Source organism: Neovison vison, chromosome 12 (genome assembly GCF_020171115.1).
Source record: "Neovison vison isolate M4711 chromosome 12, ASM_NN_V1, whole genome shotgun sequence".
Taxonomy (NCBI): domain Eukaryota; kingdom Metazoa; phylum Chordata; class Mammalia; order Carnivora; family Mustelidae; genus Neogale; species Neogale vison.
The window spans coordinates 22,389,105-22,402,978 of record NC_058102.1 but is presented as its reverse complement, the minus strand read 5'-3'; the positions used below and the strand labels follow the sequence as shown (position 1 = coordinate 22,402,978).

General features: G+C 44.1%; 1 protein-coding gene across 9 annotated transcripts in view; it reads right to left on the bottom strand.

Annotated features, from left to right (window-relative positions):
* ANKS1B (ankyrin repeat and sterile alpha motif domain containing 1B) overlaps positions 1 to 13,874 on the bottom strand; it is a 1,114,861-nt gene that overhangs the window by 19,235 nt on the left and 1,081,752 nt on the right. For all 9 annotated transcript variants that reach the window (XM_044228192.1, XM_044228193.1, XM_044228194.1 and 6 more), the window contains one exon: positions 9,430 to 9,567. In XM_044228192.1, coding sequence (XP_044084127.1) covers positions 9,430 to 9,567 — 138 coding nt within the window. The remainder of the gene's footprint in view (positions 1 to 9,429; positions 9,568 to 13,874) is intronic.

Below are 13,874 nucleotides of genomic sequence, written 5' to 3'. Positions count from 1 at the left end.
CCTCAGTACAAAGAGTAGAACCTTCTGCTCTCCAGTTTGTATCAAGCTCAGCTGAAAACTGTTGTCCGTTGGACTGTATCTTATAGACATTTCCTCAGTCCAGTCTTGACGAGGTGCTGGGTTTGATCCCTGCACCGAGCTGCACCACCTGCGAACCCGAACCGTACTCTGGCTCATCTCCCAGGGATGATCAAGCAGCGCCTGCAGCAAGCACCACGTGACACTGCTTACTACATCCCAGGGACCTGCTAAGTGCCTGATGTAGACAGTCTAACCCGCACAGCTACCTCATAAAGGGAGAATTATCACCCCCAACTTTATGTGTGAAAAGCTCAGGATTAGTGAGATTGATTAACTTGGCCAACTTCAAACTGCTAGGAGGGGGCAGGGCCAGGACTCAAACCCAGATCTGACCTCAAATGAGCCACTATTTTGTGCCACTGGGCTTCCCACCTTACTGCTTTCATGAGTCTGCCGGTGTTCTACTTTCACTGAGGGCGCCTCGAAGGCAGCACCTTGTGTTTCCGAGATTCATTGCCTGTGTGTTAGTAAGAAAATGTCACACAATATTCTGTCACAGGGACCCAGGCAAAGAGTTCTTTCAGACTTCAGTCTCACCAAAGTTTTGTTTTCTGAGAGGATGGTTTCTACTCTTCTTTCAAAGAAGTTCTACTCTTCTTTCCTTGACCTCCAGGAAGCTCAGAGCCAAATCTGTGGCTCAGCTCTAATAACTTCCTACAACTCTGTGGTCTGCACACCGATGTTAAAACTTTTCCCTTGGTGTTGATCTTCCTTTCAAGGTCTTTCTCCTAGTTCAGATCTGGGTGTACCTATATTTTCAGGTCTGTCATACCTATTTTTGGAGGCTGCCTTAAACCCTTTATGGAAAGAAGTATGGTATAAGTGGTGTCCATTTCTTCCCATAAGCATTTGCTTGAGAGCTCACTTTGTTTAACCCGTTACTGCCAAAATGGCTGACAAGCTACCTCGTATGTGGCCTCGTCACCTGCTGAGAGTGACAGTGAGTGAGCAAGGTGAGAGGGGATGGGACACCATGGGGAGAGAGGGCCCAGACAGCCCAGGCTGGGAGACTGCTGTTTATAAGTAGACCATTCTGACCTATCTACTGGCCCTTTCCTTTAGCATTAAAAAACCACCACCACATTTCAGTATCTGCAATTGAAGGAACATGTTTGTTCTATAGCCCCAGAAAACTACAGGCCCTCCCCTGACTATTCTTTGGTCTCTGGGAGTCAGCAGAAGCTCCTACACCGGAAGAGGATGCAAACACAGACATTCAAGGAATGGGCTGTGTCTGTGCATGGAAGCCCCAAATGGGGCAAAAGAGCCAAGGGCATTACGAGGAGCCTCAGGGTTGGTGAATCAAGCCTATGTCTAGATCACCTGCATGGGCTAGATCTGCCATGGGCTACCTAGCTAGGGAACCCATCACTGCCACTGAGATGGCACTGGGAATGGGGGCTGGTCCAGGCGACCTCAAGATCCCTTTCTACCCTGGGAGATCTAGGATTGTATGGTTAGAAGCTCATGTCTCTTACCTAGCCAACTACAGATTCAGTATAGAGATGCACGTATAGTTGACACCATGTTAAATCACAGCATCTTATGCAAAGGCCAGACTGCAGGGCTGGACAGCCTACCAGCCAATGCTTAGAAATGCAGTGACCAAGGAACTGGCCTTCATCTGAGAGGATGTCCTCATGACAACAATCACCCCAGAAACAATTCCAGATGGCCAAGTATTTTGTCTATTATAAAATGGCTTTTGCTTTTGGAAAACACCTTTTCTTATGTCTCATCTCTGGCTGGTGAGTGAGTGCTCATCCTTAAAGATTCACCCGGGACATTGTATCTTCTAGGAGTCCTCTCCTAGTCCCCATTCCTGACCCCAGGTTAAGCCAGGTGCCCCAGCTCAGGCAGTCCTGTAGCACCTTGACACGGCTTTACTTACTGCATGGCATTTACCAGTATTTTCTCTTTATAAGTCCAACCCTCTCAGTTGATGGAGCTCCTTGAGGCCTCTAGTCTCATCTGACTTTGTGTTTTATGACTTAGGGTACATTAGGTGTTCCAAAAATGTTTGTTGGAAGAACTGAAAAAAGGGAGCTGCCTGGTAGGTCCCTAAGATCAGAAGACTTGCACTTAAGAGCTGCCAGGGTGAATATGGATGGCCAGAGACAATTCTTGGCAGCTCTTCTCTCCCACAGGTGGACCTGGGTACACAGATGCCAAACAAGTATAGGCAATGCCATGGGGTCCTGAAGACAAAGGAAGAGGGTTTTCAGTCTGGGTCCTCAGTGCAGTCTCCAGAAAGAAGCCACATTTCTCTTTTGGCTGTATTTTGCTTGTACTTCTTGTTTTTTAAGGCCTCGGGTAAGCTTCATCTACAAGTTGCTTCACCCACGTCTTGAGGCAAAAATAACTCTGAGAATATTCTGGGCATATTCACAGAATTCATTGACATCTCCTTAACTCTACCTATAGTTAGTTCTCTCAAGTACAAGCCAGAAATTAATCTTGATAGATTATATTTGTAGAAATAAATACTGCCCCCCATCACAGGTCTCATATGAGGCATCTGGTCCAGGGCTGACATGTTGACTGGTCAGGGTACCGACAGCCTCTTTAGGCCTGATTTTTAGCTCCCTAAAAGAATGATGAAATTAATATTTTTCCCAAGTATAACTGGGGTACATGTAGATAATTTTGAAAATATATAAAGAAAATAGAAAACCACCTGTAAACTTCTACTGCTGGAATACAGCCACTACTGCTTTTTGATTTATTTTATTTTTACATTCATATATATACACAAATACTTTGATATGCTATATGAATATTTATGTGAATTGAAAACAAAATTAGAATCATACTTGATGTGTGGTTTCATAAGTTGCTTTTTCATGCAACATTAAATCATGAATGGCTTTTTCCTGCTGCTAAATGTTGTTCAAAAACCAGATTTTTAAAGGTGGCAGAGCATTGCACCATTACCTCCTAATGTTTAACTTCATGTCTCACCCTGAGCACATGCGTGTGCACTGGCTTAGCAAAGACTTAACAAGGAAGTTGGGCCCTCCTCCCTACGTGAGGACTTGCTTTCTTGTAACATTCCAGGTTCGCCGTGGAGATCACACACCCGTGCCCCGTGGTCACCTGTCCACATGGAACCACAGCCCAGGCTGGCTGGAGAGCAGGCCCTGGGCAGCCATGCCGGAGGACTGGCTTGCCAGGGCAGAAAGGAAACACAGTTGATCTTTCTCCTCTTACTTGGCAGGGATTTGGAGAAAGAGTGTCAAAAGAGAGATCTGCTAGGTTTCCACCTCTCCCCACTCTTCAAAAGTCAAAGCTCCTAGCGGAAGCTACAGTAACCCCGTCACTAACTTGTGATGCCTTTGAAAAAGGGCACTTACCAAATTCAAAAACCCTTTTTATTTTAACCCTTCTCATCAAAAATCTTTCTCAAGTGAACAAGTCCGTTTCCTTGGCTTAATAAACAGAGTAAATATAAATGACTTTTTCCTGCTTATCGCAGATGTGCGTCTAATGCCCTGAGCTCACCACTGCAAAATGAATTAATGAGTTGTCATGCCTCCAAACTTATCACATGTTCACACAAACTAAGTGTTCAGCTTCCAACCCGAGCACGCCTCCTCTGGGAGCCCCAGCCCTGCTAGGGGCTGGCACAGCTCCAGGATAGCATGGGGGGGATTTTATTGCAACCATTTGTTATGTCCTTCCTACTTCTACTGAACTACGAGCTCCTGGAGAGCAGGGACCTGTGCCTGACTCACAGTAGGCACTCAATAAATGCATTTAAATGGACTTTGACTTTCTCCCTCCAAGTGTGGAATGCTGCTGTAGCAAACACATGCTGTATATGAAAACCTGGGACATAAAGCCTCATGCACGTTCTGACAACAAGAAAGAATACAACCACCACCACAACCGCTACTACCCCTCTCCCGTCCTGTCCTCAGCAGGTCAGGAGTGACTATCTCATTTAATTCTTAGAGTAGCCATGGCTGGTGGGTACTGTTGTCCATCTCTCTTTTACAAATGAAACTGAGGATTAGTTCTTGGCCAAACTATAAAGTTAAGAGATGCTGACCTGACTCTAAAGGCCACACCTCTAAACATGACATGAGATTTTTAGTCATTTGGGAGGAGGCAAACACATGTGTAAATGCTGCCAGACAAACTGGACGGGGGGGTGGGTAGAAAATGCCAGAATGTCTTCTGCTCCAATGTCACAAAAAATGGGATTGATTTAAGGCATGAATAACATCCATCCCTCCCTCACCCACAAAAAATTAGGGAGGAGAGGGAAAAAAAAGTGATTATTATTCCTTGAATATCCACCCACCTTTGACTTTGTGACTTGGTTAATTCTCAATGATTTATGCCAACAGAGTTGAAAGATACAGATAAATGCACCCTGACAGTGTTAATTTATCCCTTTCTGGGCGAGGGAAGAGGAGGTGGTGTGTAGGAACCACTGGGCTGCTGATGCTGCCTTCTTTTTGTTCAGTGAGAGCCCCTCCTCGCTGCTCTTGGGAGCAGAATCCTTCCTGACACGGACTTGCTGAGGGGTTTCCCTGGCCAGGGAAGCAGGGAGCAGCCCGAGTTTTGCTGTCGGTGCTACTCTCCACGGTGGACAAGCCAGGGGAAGCATTCGGCCCCCTGCTCAGGGCCTCTGTTCTTTAGCATTTTTCTCTATTGCCATGCACTTTCACCGTCTCAGAGTCAAAGAGGTCCAGGGCCACTTTCAGGTGGAGAAAATAAGAAAAAGAACGAAAGCTAACCACCCAGCTGCACGTACAATATTCGTTTTGTTGTCAGAGGCCAGGGGCGTCAACAGCAGCTGTTTCGTGCACCAAGTTCCCACTCTGTCGGACAGCCTCCGCAGCGAAAGTCAGAAATCCTCCTCGTCAAGGACTTCAAGCAACCCTACGTATATATTCCCACAGTTTGCACCCGGGTGCTACAGGTAAAGGGAGTCAAAAGGTACAAACTTGCAGTTATAAGTGCTGGGGATGTCCTGTGTAGCGCGGTGACTACAGTTCACAATGCTACACTGCATATCTGAAAGTTGTTAAGATAGTAGATCTTAAAGTTCCCATCACAAGGGAAAAAACTGTTCAACTGTGAGGTTGATGGATATTACAGCTATTGCAGTGATCACTGCACAATATACACGTAAATCATTCTGTTGTATAACTAAAACAAAGTCCTCTGCTAATTTCATCTCACTAAACCGGGAAAAAAAAAGGGAGGGGGCGCTCAGGCATTTTAATTTCATTAAACAGATGAGAAATCCAAGAAAGAAACTCATAGCAGAGGCAAAGTCAGAAGCTGGCATAGGTCTCATTGGTCAGGACAGTGTGGTTGACTCTACTGTTCTTTTCCCTCTCTGCTTTGGCTTGCTGGTACCTCCCGATGGAGAGTACTGTCTGCGGCTACCAGTCCACCGAACATGTCTGCCTGCATTTCGTCATTTCTGCTTCTCCCGTTTAGTTCCTTTCATGGCCCACATTCAGCCAAGAAAACACAGGAAAGAGGGAGCTTCGTCTCCCACATCCACCACCCACCAGCATCATGACTTCGACATTCCCTGCATATTCCTGAGCCGGTCGGAGCCGTACCACGTGCTGCGCACTGAAGATTACAGAATTTGGGAGTCGCACGTAAGAGAAAAAGAATATCAAAGACTGCAAACATTCTTTAAAGAGAAATGAGAATTTGCAAGGGTCTAGCAACAGTCATGGCTTTTAAGGCCATTAAAAAAAAAACTTTCATATTTTAAAACAACTGAATGAGGTCCTTTCTAGATTTTTGCAGTAAACCTGCCAGTCCCACAGAGCATGCGTTAAAATCTTTCTGACCTATCTCATTCTATTACTTAGAAATCTGGACTGAGTGAACAGTATATAGAAAATGACAGTTTCCAAGTTACCTTGGTTATATCTGTTTTGTACTCAAAGCAGCCTTCTAAGGATGATCACAACAGGTTTGGAGTTTCGTGGCCACTGAAACACTCATCTCTCTCCTCCCCCCAACCTTGGCAGTTCTCGCTGCATGGTATCCCCCCTCGGCCATCTGAGATCATGACACATCCTTCTCTTCTGCCCAGTCCTACTGCTGCCTCGTCCCCTAAGTTTTCACTGCCTTGAAGATGGGGTTTGGGAAGCCTTCTGTTCTGCAGTGGATGAGATGTTTTCTTGTTGTCATGACAGCGAGAGTCTAGAATGAAAGGAGGTCAAGTGCTTGCCAGTAGGTACATACCAGCTTTTTACATGGGAACCTGCCCCCTAATTCCGCTTTTTCTCCGGTCTTCTTTTCATCTACCTGTCATCTAAAACTGAAACTATCACAAGCTGAAATTAGCATAGATTCTAATGGAAACAGGCTTAGAAATCCTAAAGTATAACATTTCCTAAAGTATGTTCTGTAGAATGCCACCCCTGCAAGGTGCTCTCCGAAAAAGGCTCAACAGCTTGATGAACTTGGGGGACATAGCGCACTTTACCCCCTCCCGGCATTTGAGCATATTAAAGGAGCAGCAGTGTCCCTTTGTAAGTGAACTATGTTCAACTCACTTGGTAGATTTGTGGGGGGACTTGGGCCTCCCTTCCCAGACCACAGGATTTCTGTGGGAAAATACTCTGAATTTCAAATCTAACTCTCCCCAAGCTGGAAGTGTTCTAGACATCACTGACTTTTCTCAATGATAGAAGATAGTCATAAAAACATTTTTAGTCCTGTAAACAAGGGTTAAAGCAGCAATAATTTTGCAATAAAAATGTATATGTATGCATGCATATCAGCTAAAAGATAAAATGTATATTTAGGGCATTCTTCTTTCTTTCTTTCTTTTCCTTTTCCTTTCTTTCTTTCTTTTTTTTTTTTCTTTCTTTCTTTCTTTTTTTTTCTTTCTTTTTTTTTTTTTTTGCTATTTGGGCAACCTAGGAGAATGACTCATATCAAAAACATTTTAAAGCTTCAAGACTAGACTGAATATCGAACTGTCCTATGTAAAGGTACAAAATCTATGCTCAAAAAGGTTTTTGTTTTTTGTTTTTTTAGTGCAGCAAAGCTTGTTGAATCTCAAAATTGCTAAAGGCTGGTCAAGGCTGATGACCTTTGTTGCTATTTTTGAAGTCAGACAAACTGTGTTCACCTAGAGAGGATTAAAATGGTGGATTTGTGGTATATGATGAAAATCCTTTGGAGCGGATACCAGAATCCTAATCCTGTGGAGGTCTACCATAAATCAAACATCTGGGTGGAAAGATAAAAGATGAGGCAATATTCCACATGCTTCCAAATGTATCAGGGACATCATGTTGATCCTAAAACGAAACAGTTGACTATTTTTTCCCCACATTTTGCCTCAGTATCCTGGAATCACACATACATTGCTAAAAACTCAAGGGGGCCTCTGGCCCACAGGAATCAATTTTAGTTTGAATATAGGATATTGTTTGGGGTATGATTATAAAGGCCAGTTATATATTACTTTAAAAACCAACTTACAGAGAAATGCTGCAGTAGTCAGTGAAAAGCTGGAACTCCTCCTGAAGGCTATCACAATATTAACCCTGGCATTCAGTGCAAACACTGTATGGAGGCAATACGCCATTCTAAGGCCTGCGGAGTCAATATTTTCTTTCTCTTGTTTCTGTTTTTTTTATTTATTACTTCTTCCCCCCCCCCCAGTTCTTTTATAAGAGCAGGGGGAAAGCTCTGGATCATAAACACACTCGTGGCAGGTCTATGTTACGGCGTTTAGCAGGAAGGGGACCAGGCTGCCAACCGTGCTGTCAATAGGCAAAGAGAGGGAAGAGGTAGGGAAGGAGCGAACATCGAACCACTGTTACTTATGAGGCATTCTCCACGTGTTCCTTCATTTTAATCCTGATGAAAACCCACAAGGTACACATCCCTGTACCTGGTTTATAGACAAAGGAAGTCAAGACTCAGGAAAGTCCTGCAACTCGTCCAAGACTAGGGCGCAGGAAGCAGAGCTGCGGTGTGAACTGTGATCTGCCCATTCTTTCTAGGACACTAACCCAACTGCCTCAGTGAAAGGTGTTCCACGCAAACCAAAATCCGCGTGGAGAGAACGGAATTTTGCGCTTACAGAAACAACGGCATTTCTCAAGAATGGGGAGTTGTATTTAAGGCACCAGAAACCTAATGCTGAAATGACCTTAATCAACACCACGGATCTCAAGCAAACAGACACAACCAGATATTCGAAGCAGCTTTTGTGGGTTTTGCTTTTTTGTTCTTACTATTACTCCATACCACTTTTATATTATTTTTCACATACCTACCCAAATAGAAGGGATTTTTTTTTTTTTAAGGCACATGAACATTTTTTCCTGTTTACATTCTGCCAAAACGGAAAGAGATGAGCCACTTGCAGGGTGATACAAATAGTCTGGGCATGAGCCTAATGGACCTTAGAATGGTGTGTATTTTGGATTATGGGAATCTTTGGTCCTTGGCTGTTAGTCGGAGCTCACAAAGACTGCTCCAGGAAGTTTCAACCCATGACACTGAACTGTGGGCTGGCCTTCTAAGAACACATTATATTGCACTTACTGTGTAATTCTTCAAATATGTATATTTCAAACACACTGAAGAGCAGTACATTTTAATAATTCTTCTGATTACAAATTATTTCATGGTTGAAACCATATATGTTCTATCTGCTTCAAATACAGAATGCCCAATGTACTGTATTAGAGATACTGTCAAGAATTCATACCACATTGAGGGTATCTATCTACCTATCTTCAAGGAACACTTGTTCTCTAGAATTGCTTTCATTTCTCGTGTCTGTAGTAAAGGGCTAATATTTAGGCTAATGACAAACAGGACCATAAGTGGTGTAATACTTAAGTATGTCATTACGAGACTAACTTCTGAATAAGCAAATAGACCAAACCTTGGTGTTCCCAATTATTATTTGTAGGTGTCTAATTTGTTTGACTACCTTTCAATAGAGAAGACCACAAATCATGTTTGAGGCACTGAAATTATTCTTCTTCCCAACAAACCTAGACGGCTACACCCTACTATTTACAAGTGGCCGCCAGAGAAACCAACAGGCATTACTATGCTTTGGTACCAAAGGAAGACAGGATTTGTCAAATCTGAAATGTGAAGTTAGTAGTTGAACAACAGCAATTCGGACACCAAGTAGAAGCAGGGTTCTAAATTTAATGGATGACTGACAACAGGGAAAAAGCTCAGGGAAACCGAGTCTGCAAAATGTCCTACCTTAGGTACACCTTAACATTTGAGAGACAAGCCAAGTATCTTAACTGCAAGTTAAGCTTTCAACAAACTGCAGGTAAATTTGGTGAAATGTTTTATCTGTCCAAAAACAGTACTCACCACATCAAAGGCAGTAAACACGTGACAGTAGTGGTGATTGGACTTCAAATCTTTTGTGATGTAAGCAAACGTTGAGAGGTCTTCCGGGTCCTGGGCAGCACAGGAGATATTACGAATTTCATGCTCAGCAATTATGTTCTGGAATAAATGAAATAAATGACGGTTGTTTTCCATTGCAAGCCAGCGTATTTTAGAACCAAGGCAAATGACTTGAGAATCCATTGCATTCCCCCTTTCCAGAATGTTCTAGACCAGCAACATTCAAAGTGACACAACAGGCTACCTGTGGGCAACAGTATACCAGGTCTGGATGGAATGTTTTCATCTAATTAAAAACAACTTAAGGTAGTCATATCCTGTAGCAGTGGTTCTCACCAGGTGCTGTGAACAGAAGCACTCTGGGTGACAGACACGCTTTTTTAAAAAACAGTAGTTACTAAGCATTTTATGGTTTTCATTCGCCGTATACACCTATAGATAGGCACTGCTGCCTCCTGCTAATTCTGTCTGGAAAGGATCACCTGTCACACTCTGCATGCGGGGAGAAACTCTGTCTCCAGGAGCTCTGTAAGCCCTTCCCCATCTTGCTCCTCACTTTCTGTGCTCCCCACTTCCCACTGCCCCAGAGCCAAGACAGGTATAGAAGGAAGTGGGCAGCTGGAAGCATCAAGGTGCTCGTTCTTTAAAACAGTTTTTTAAAGGATAGTTGACACTTAATGTTACATTAGTTTCAGGTGTACAATACAGCGATTCGACGTCTCTGTATGAAGTTATGCTAGGCTCACCGCAAGCGTAGCTGCCATCTGTCACCATGGAATGCCGTGACAGTGTCACGGACTACATTCCCTCATCTGTGCCTTTTAGTCCCAGGACCTATTCACTCCGTAACTGGAAGCCTGTATCTTCCACACCCCTTCACCCATTTTGCCCATCCACCCACCCCCTTCCCTCTGAAAACCCTGTTTGTTCTCCATATTTATAGGTCTGATTCTGCTTTTTGTTTATTCATTTATTTTTTAAGTTCCACACGAGTGAAATCCTATGGTATTTGTCTTTTTTGATCTTACTGCACTTAGCATAATACCCTCCAGGTCCTTCTGTGTTGTTGCAAATGACAAGATCTCATCCTTTTTACGGCTGTGCAATACCCCGTCGTGGGTGTGTACACATGTAGTACACGCAGACTTTATCCATTCACCTTCTTTATCCATTCACCTATCTTTAGACCCTCAGGTTGCTTCCATACCTTGGCTATTGTAAATAAGGCTGCAATAAACATAGGGGTGCATGTATCCCTTTGAATTAGTGTTTTGGTTTTCTTCGGCTAAGTGCCCAGTAGTGGAACTAGTGGATCAGACAGTAGTTCTTTTTTTAACTTTTTGAGGAACCTCCGTACTGTTTTCCATAGTGGCTGCACCAGTTTGCATCCCCACCAGGAGTTCAAGGTGCTCGCTCTTGCAGACTCTGGGGAGGCTGAGGAGGAGAGGTGGGATGAGGGAAACAACTGCTCTGCATCCTTCAGGTCTTGGACGCCCGGCCTGACAATGACAATACCTTACTAACTCCACCCACCGTGCCAAACTACGAGTGGGTGCTGTGGCTCTTCTTATCATCTCACAGGTGGGGAAAACGGTACACGGGGTTAGTGCCTTATGCAGGGCAGGTGGCAGAGCTAGGACGCAAATGCAAAGCTGCCTGACCATGGAGCTCAGCCCCACTCCCCACTCCCTGGTTCTTTCTTTCCAGCATTTCACTTCTTTCTTTCCAGCATTTCTTCATGCTATCTCCCTGCCAGTGGGCATCTAGGAGCAACTGGTGGAGGGCAAATGAAGAATGGCTTAAGTCCCATTACTCTGAAGCACAACATAACCAAGGAGCATTGTGGTGGCTGCAAACCCTGCTAGAAATTTCTTTTGATACACAGATGTTTTTAAAAAGAGAAAAAAAAATTCACAGAACTATGCAATCATTTTTTTATCTTATAGTATCCCATTTATTTTTTTTTGCAGTTGTCAGAGACCTAAAACCTTTACTATGTTAGTTATGCTAATTACTTCTTAATTGCACAGTCTTAAATAACCTGTTGGCCATAAAACTTTCCACGTATACCCATCAATGCCTAAAAACGCTTACAAAATGTCCTTCCCTGCCAACACCCCCAGCAAGTACTTCTTGTCCCTCGCTCTACTGAGCTGTGTGGTCGGGAAGCAATGACAGAATTAACACATAAAAGAAAATTAAATTAAGGCATTCTTCACTGTGGCCCTGTATGTTGACACGACATGCAGTGCACCGTCAAAAATAACTCAATTTGAAACTAGAATTCCATAAACAAGTAACATCCTATTGCAAGATACAGTTTCCAACTAGAAGGTCATGATCTTCTTCTGGCATCCAGGCAGCAATTCTTCAAGTAGAAAACTAAATTAAGAACTAGTGAGTCTTGGGTGCCTGGGTGGCTCAGTGGGTTAAGCTGCTGCCTTCGGCTCAGGTCATGATCTCAGGGTCCTGGGATCGAGTCCCGCATCGGGCTCTCTGCTCAGCAGGGAGCCTGCTTCCTCCTCTCTCTCTCTCTCTGCCTGCCTCTCTGCCTACTTGTGATTTCTCTCTGTCAAATAAATAAATAAATAAAATCTTTAAAAAAAAAAAAAAGAACTATTGAGTCTTAAAATGAATTTCAGAATCTACAGCCTTCACAGGGAAGATGTTAGCAAGTGCTGAGCACCTCCGCCCCCATTTTAATGGGGGGCTGCCGTTACCTCGGGGAGTGTGGAGTAGGAATCACCTATCCATGATCCTCTGTCACCAGAAATAGATCATTGGCTCCAGTTTTTTTTTTTTTTAAACTAAATTGGCATTTTGTGTTCTTGAAATCTTTTGCTAGCATACGGTAGACTGGAAGATCAACTTCTGGAGAAAGTATTACAGTGAAAAAAATGCCCTGTGATTTTTACTACGTTGAATTCCCTGTGTCTTGCCAATTCACAAGATGCTACTTGTCAACGATCTTCAGTGGCGTGTGGCAGCATCATGGCCCTGAGCAAAACAGTAAAGTAGGTAAAGGATATCTTTGGAGAGGTCTCTTTATTACAGACTGTATGTCCGTGTTCTCCCCAAATTCATAGCTTGAAATCTTAGGGATCCCGAAATCCTAAGCCCTGATGTGGTAGTATTTGGAGGTGGGGCCTTTGGGAGGTGATCAGGTCCTGAGGGTATGGCCCTCATGATGGATTCATGCCCTTACAAGAGAAGAGAGACTTCGCTTGCTCTCTGCCATGTGAAGACACAGAAGGAAAATGCCGTCTGTGAGCCAGGTTATGGACTCTCATCAGACATTGAATCTGCTGGTGACTTGACCTTGAACTTCCCAGCCTCCAGAACTGTAGGAAATAAATGCTTATTATTTAAGCCACCCAGTCTGGTTATTTGTTATAGCAGCCCAAATGGACTAAGACATCCTTCCTGTCTTTCTTGCCCTTCCCCTCATTTTCTGGAATCTCCCACTTTTCTATCCCCAGGAGCCCAGGGCTGTCTTTTAGCTGCCCTCCTCTGTGTTGCTCCATGTTTCCAAATTGGCCTCCCTTCCCCCTACTGAAACTTTTACTCCTCTCTTGCTGTGGTCCAGAGGGAAGGCAGGCTAACAAATATATCTATATTCAGTTAAGAATAACTGATGTGTAATCATCCTAACTGTTGTATGCAGTTAAGTGAGTTCGTATTGATAGCCTATGTCAAGAGGCACTTTTGAACAGAACTTCCTGATCTACCCATGGGGCTGGTATGGGATGAAGCCCTGAGAGCTTGCCCTCCCTCTACACTATCTTCCCAGAACAGCGAGGCCAGCTCTCCATGCGGAAGGTGCGTCCGAGACCAAGGACACTACAGCTGGAGACTGGACGGTTGGTTTCCTCCTTGGAGAAGATGTCAAGGAGGAACTCATTCTTTCTACCGTCTGCCACGCATCAGTTAGTGGCTCCTTTGTAAATTAACAGTGGATGTCCACATAAGGAACAGGTGATGCATCTTCGTTTAAAACAGACTCCACTTCTGTTGCTCAGCCTCCATATCTAGGCATGGTCTAAGGAGACTAGAGCTTTTAAAAGGCTCAAAACAAAGAGGGAGGAGGGGCTCACGTCACCCCTTCTTTGGGATGGAAAGTTTGGCAGCTCAGTACTTGCAACAGGGACAGACCGTTTTTCTTGTCTTTTGCCTTTCATCATGTTGAGAAACAGCTAAACAGGGGCCTGCCTTGTGGGTATAGAGTACAAGTGTGTGGTCCAGGCAGTTAATAGAATGGTTCTCAGAAGGGTGTGTGATGCAAAGTGTGGGGCCTAGGAGTCAGCCTCTCCCTGTTTCCCTCACTCCTGGCTATGCCAGGCAGGGCCTTTCCCCTGAGTCCCCCTCCTCAGACCAGGCCTTCTCTGGGAGAACTTCAGAGAAAGTAC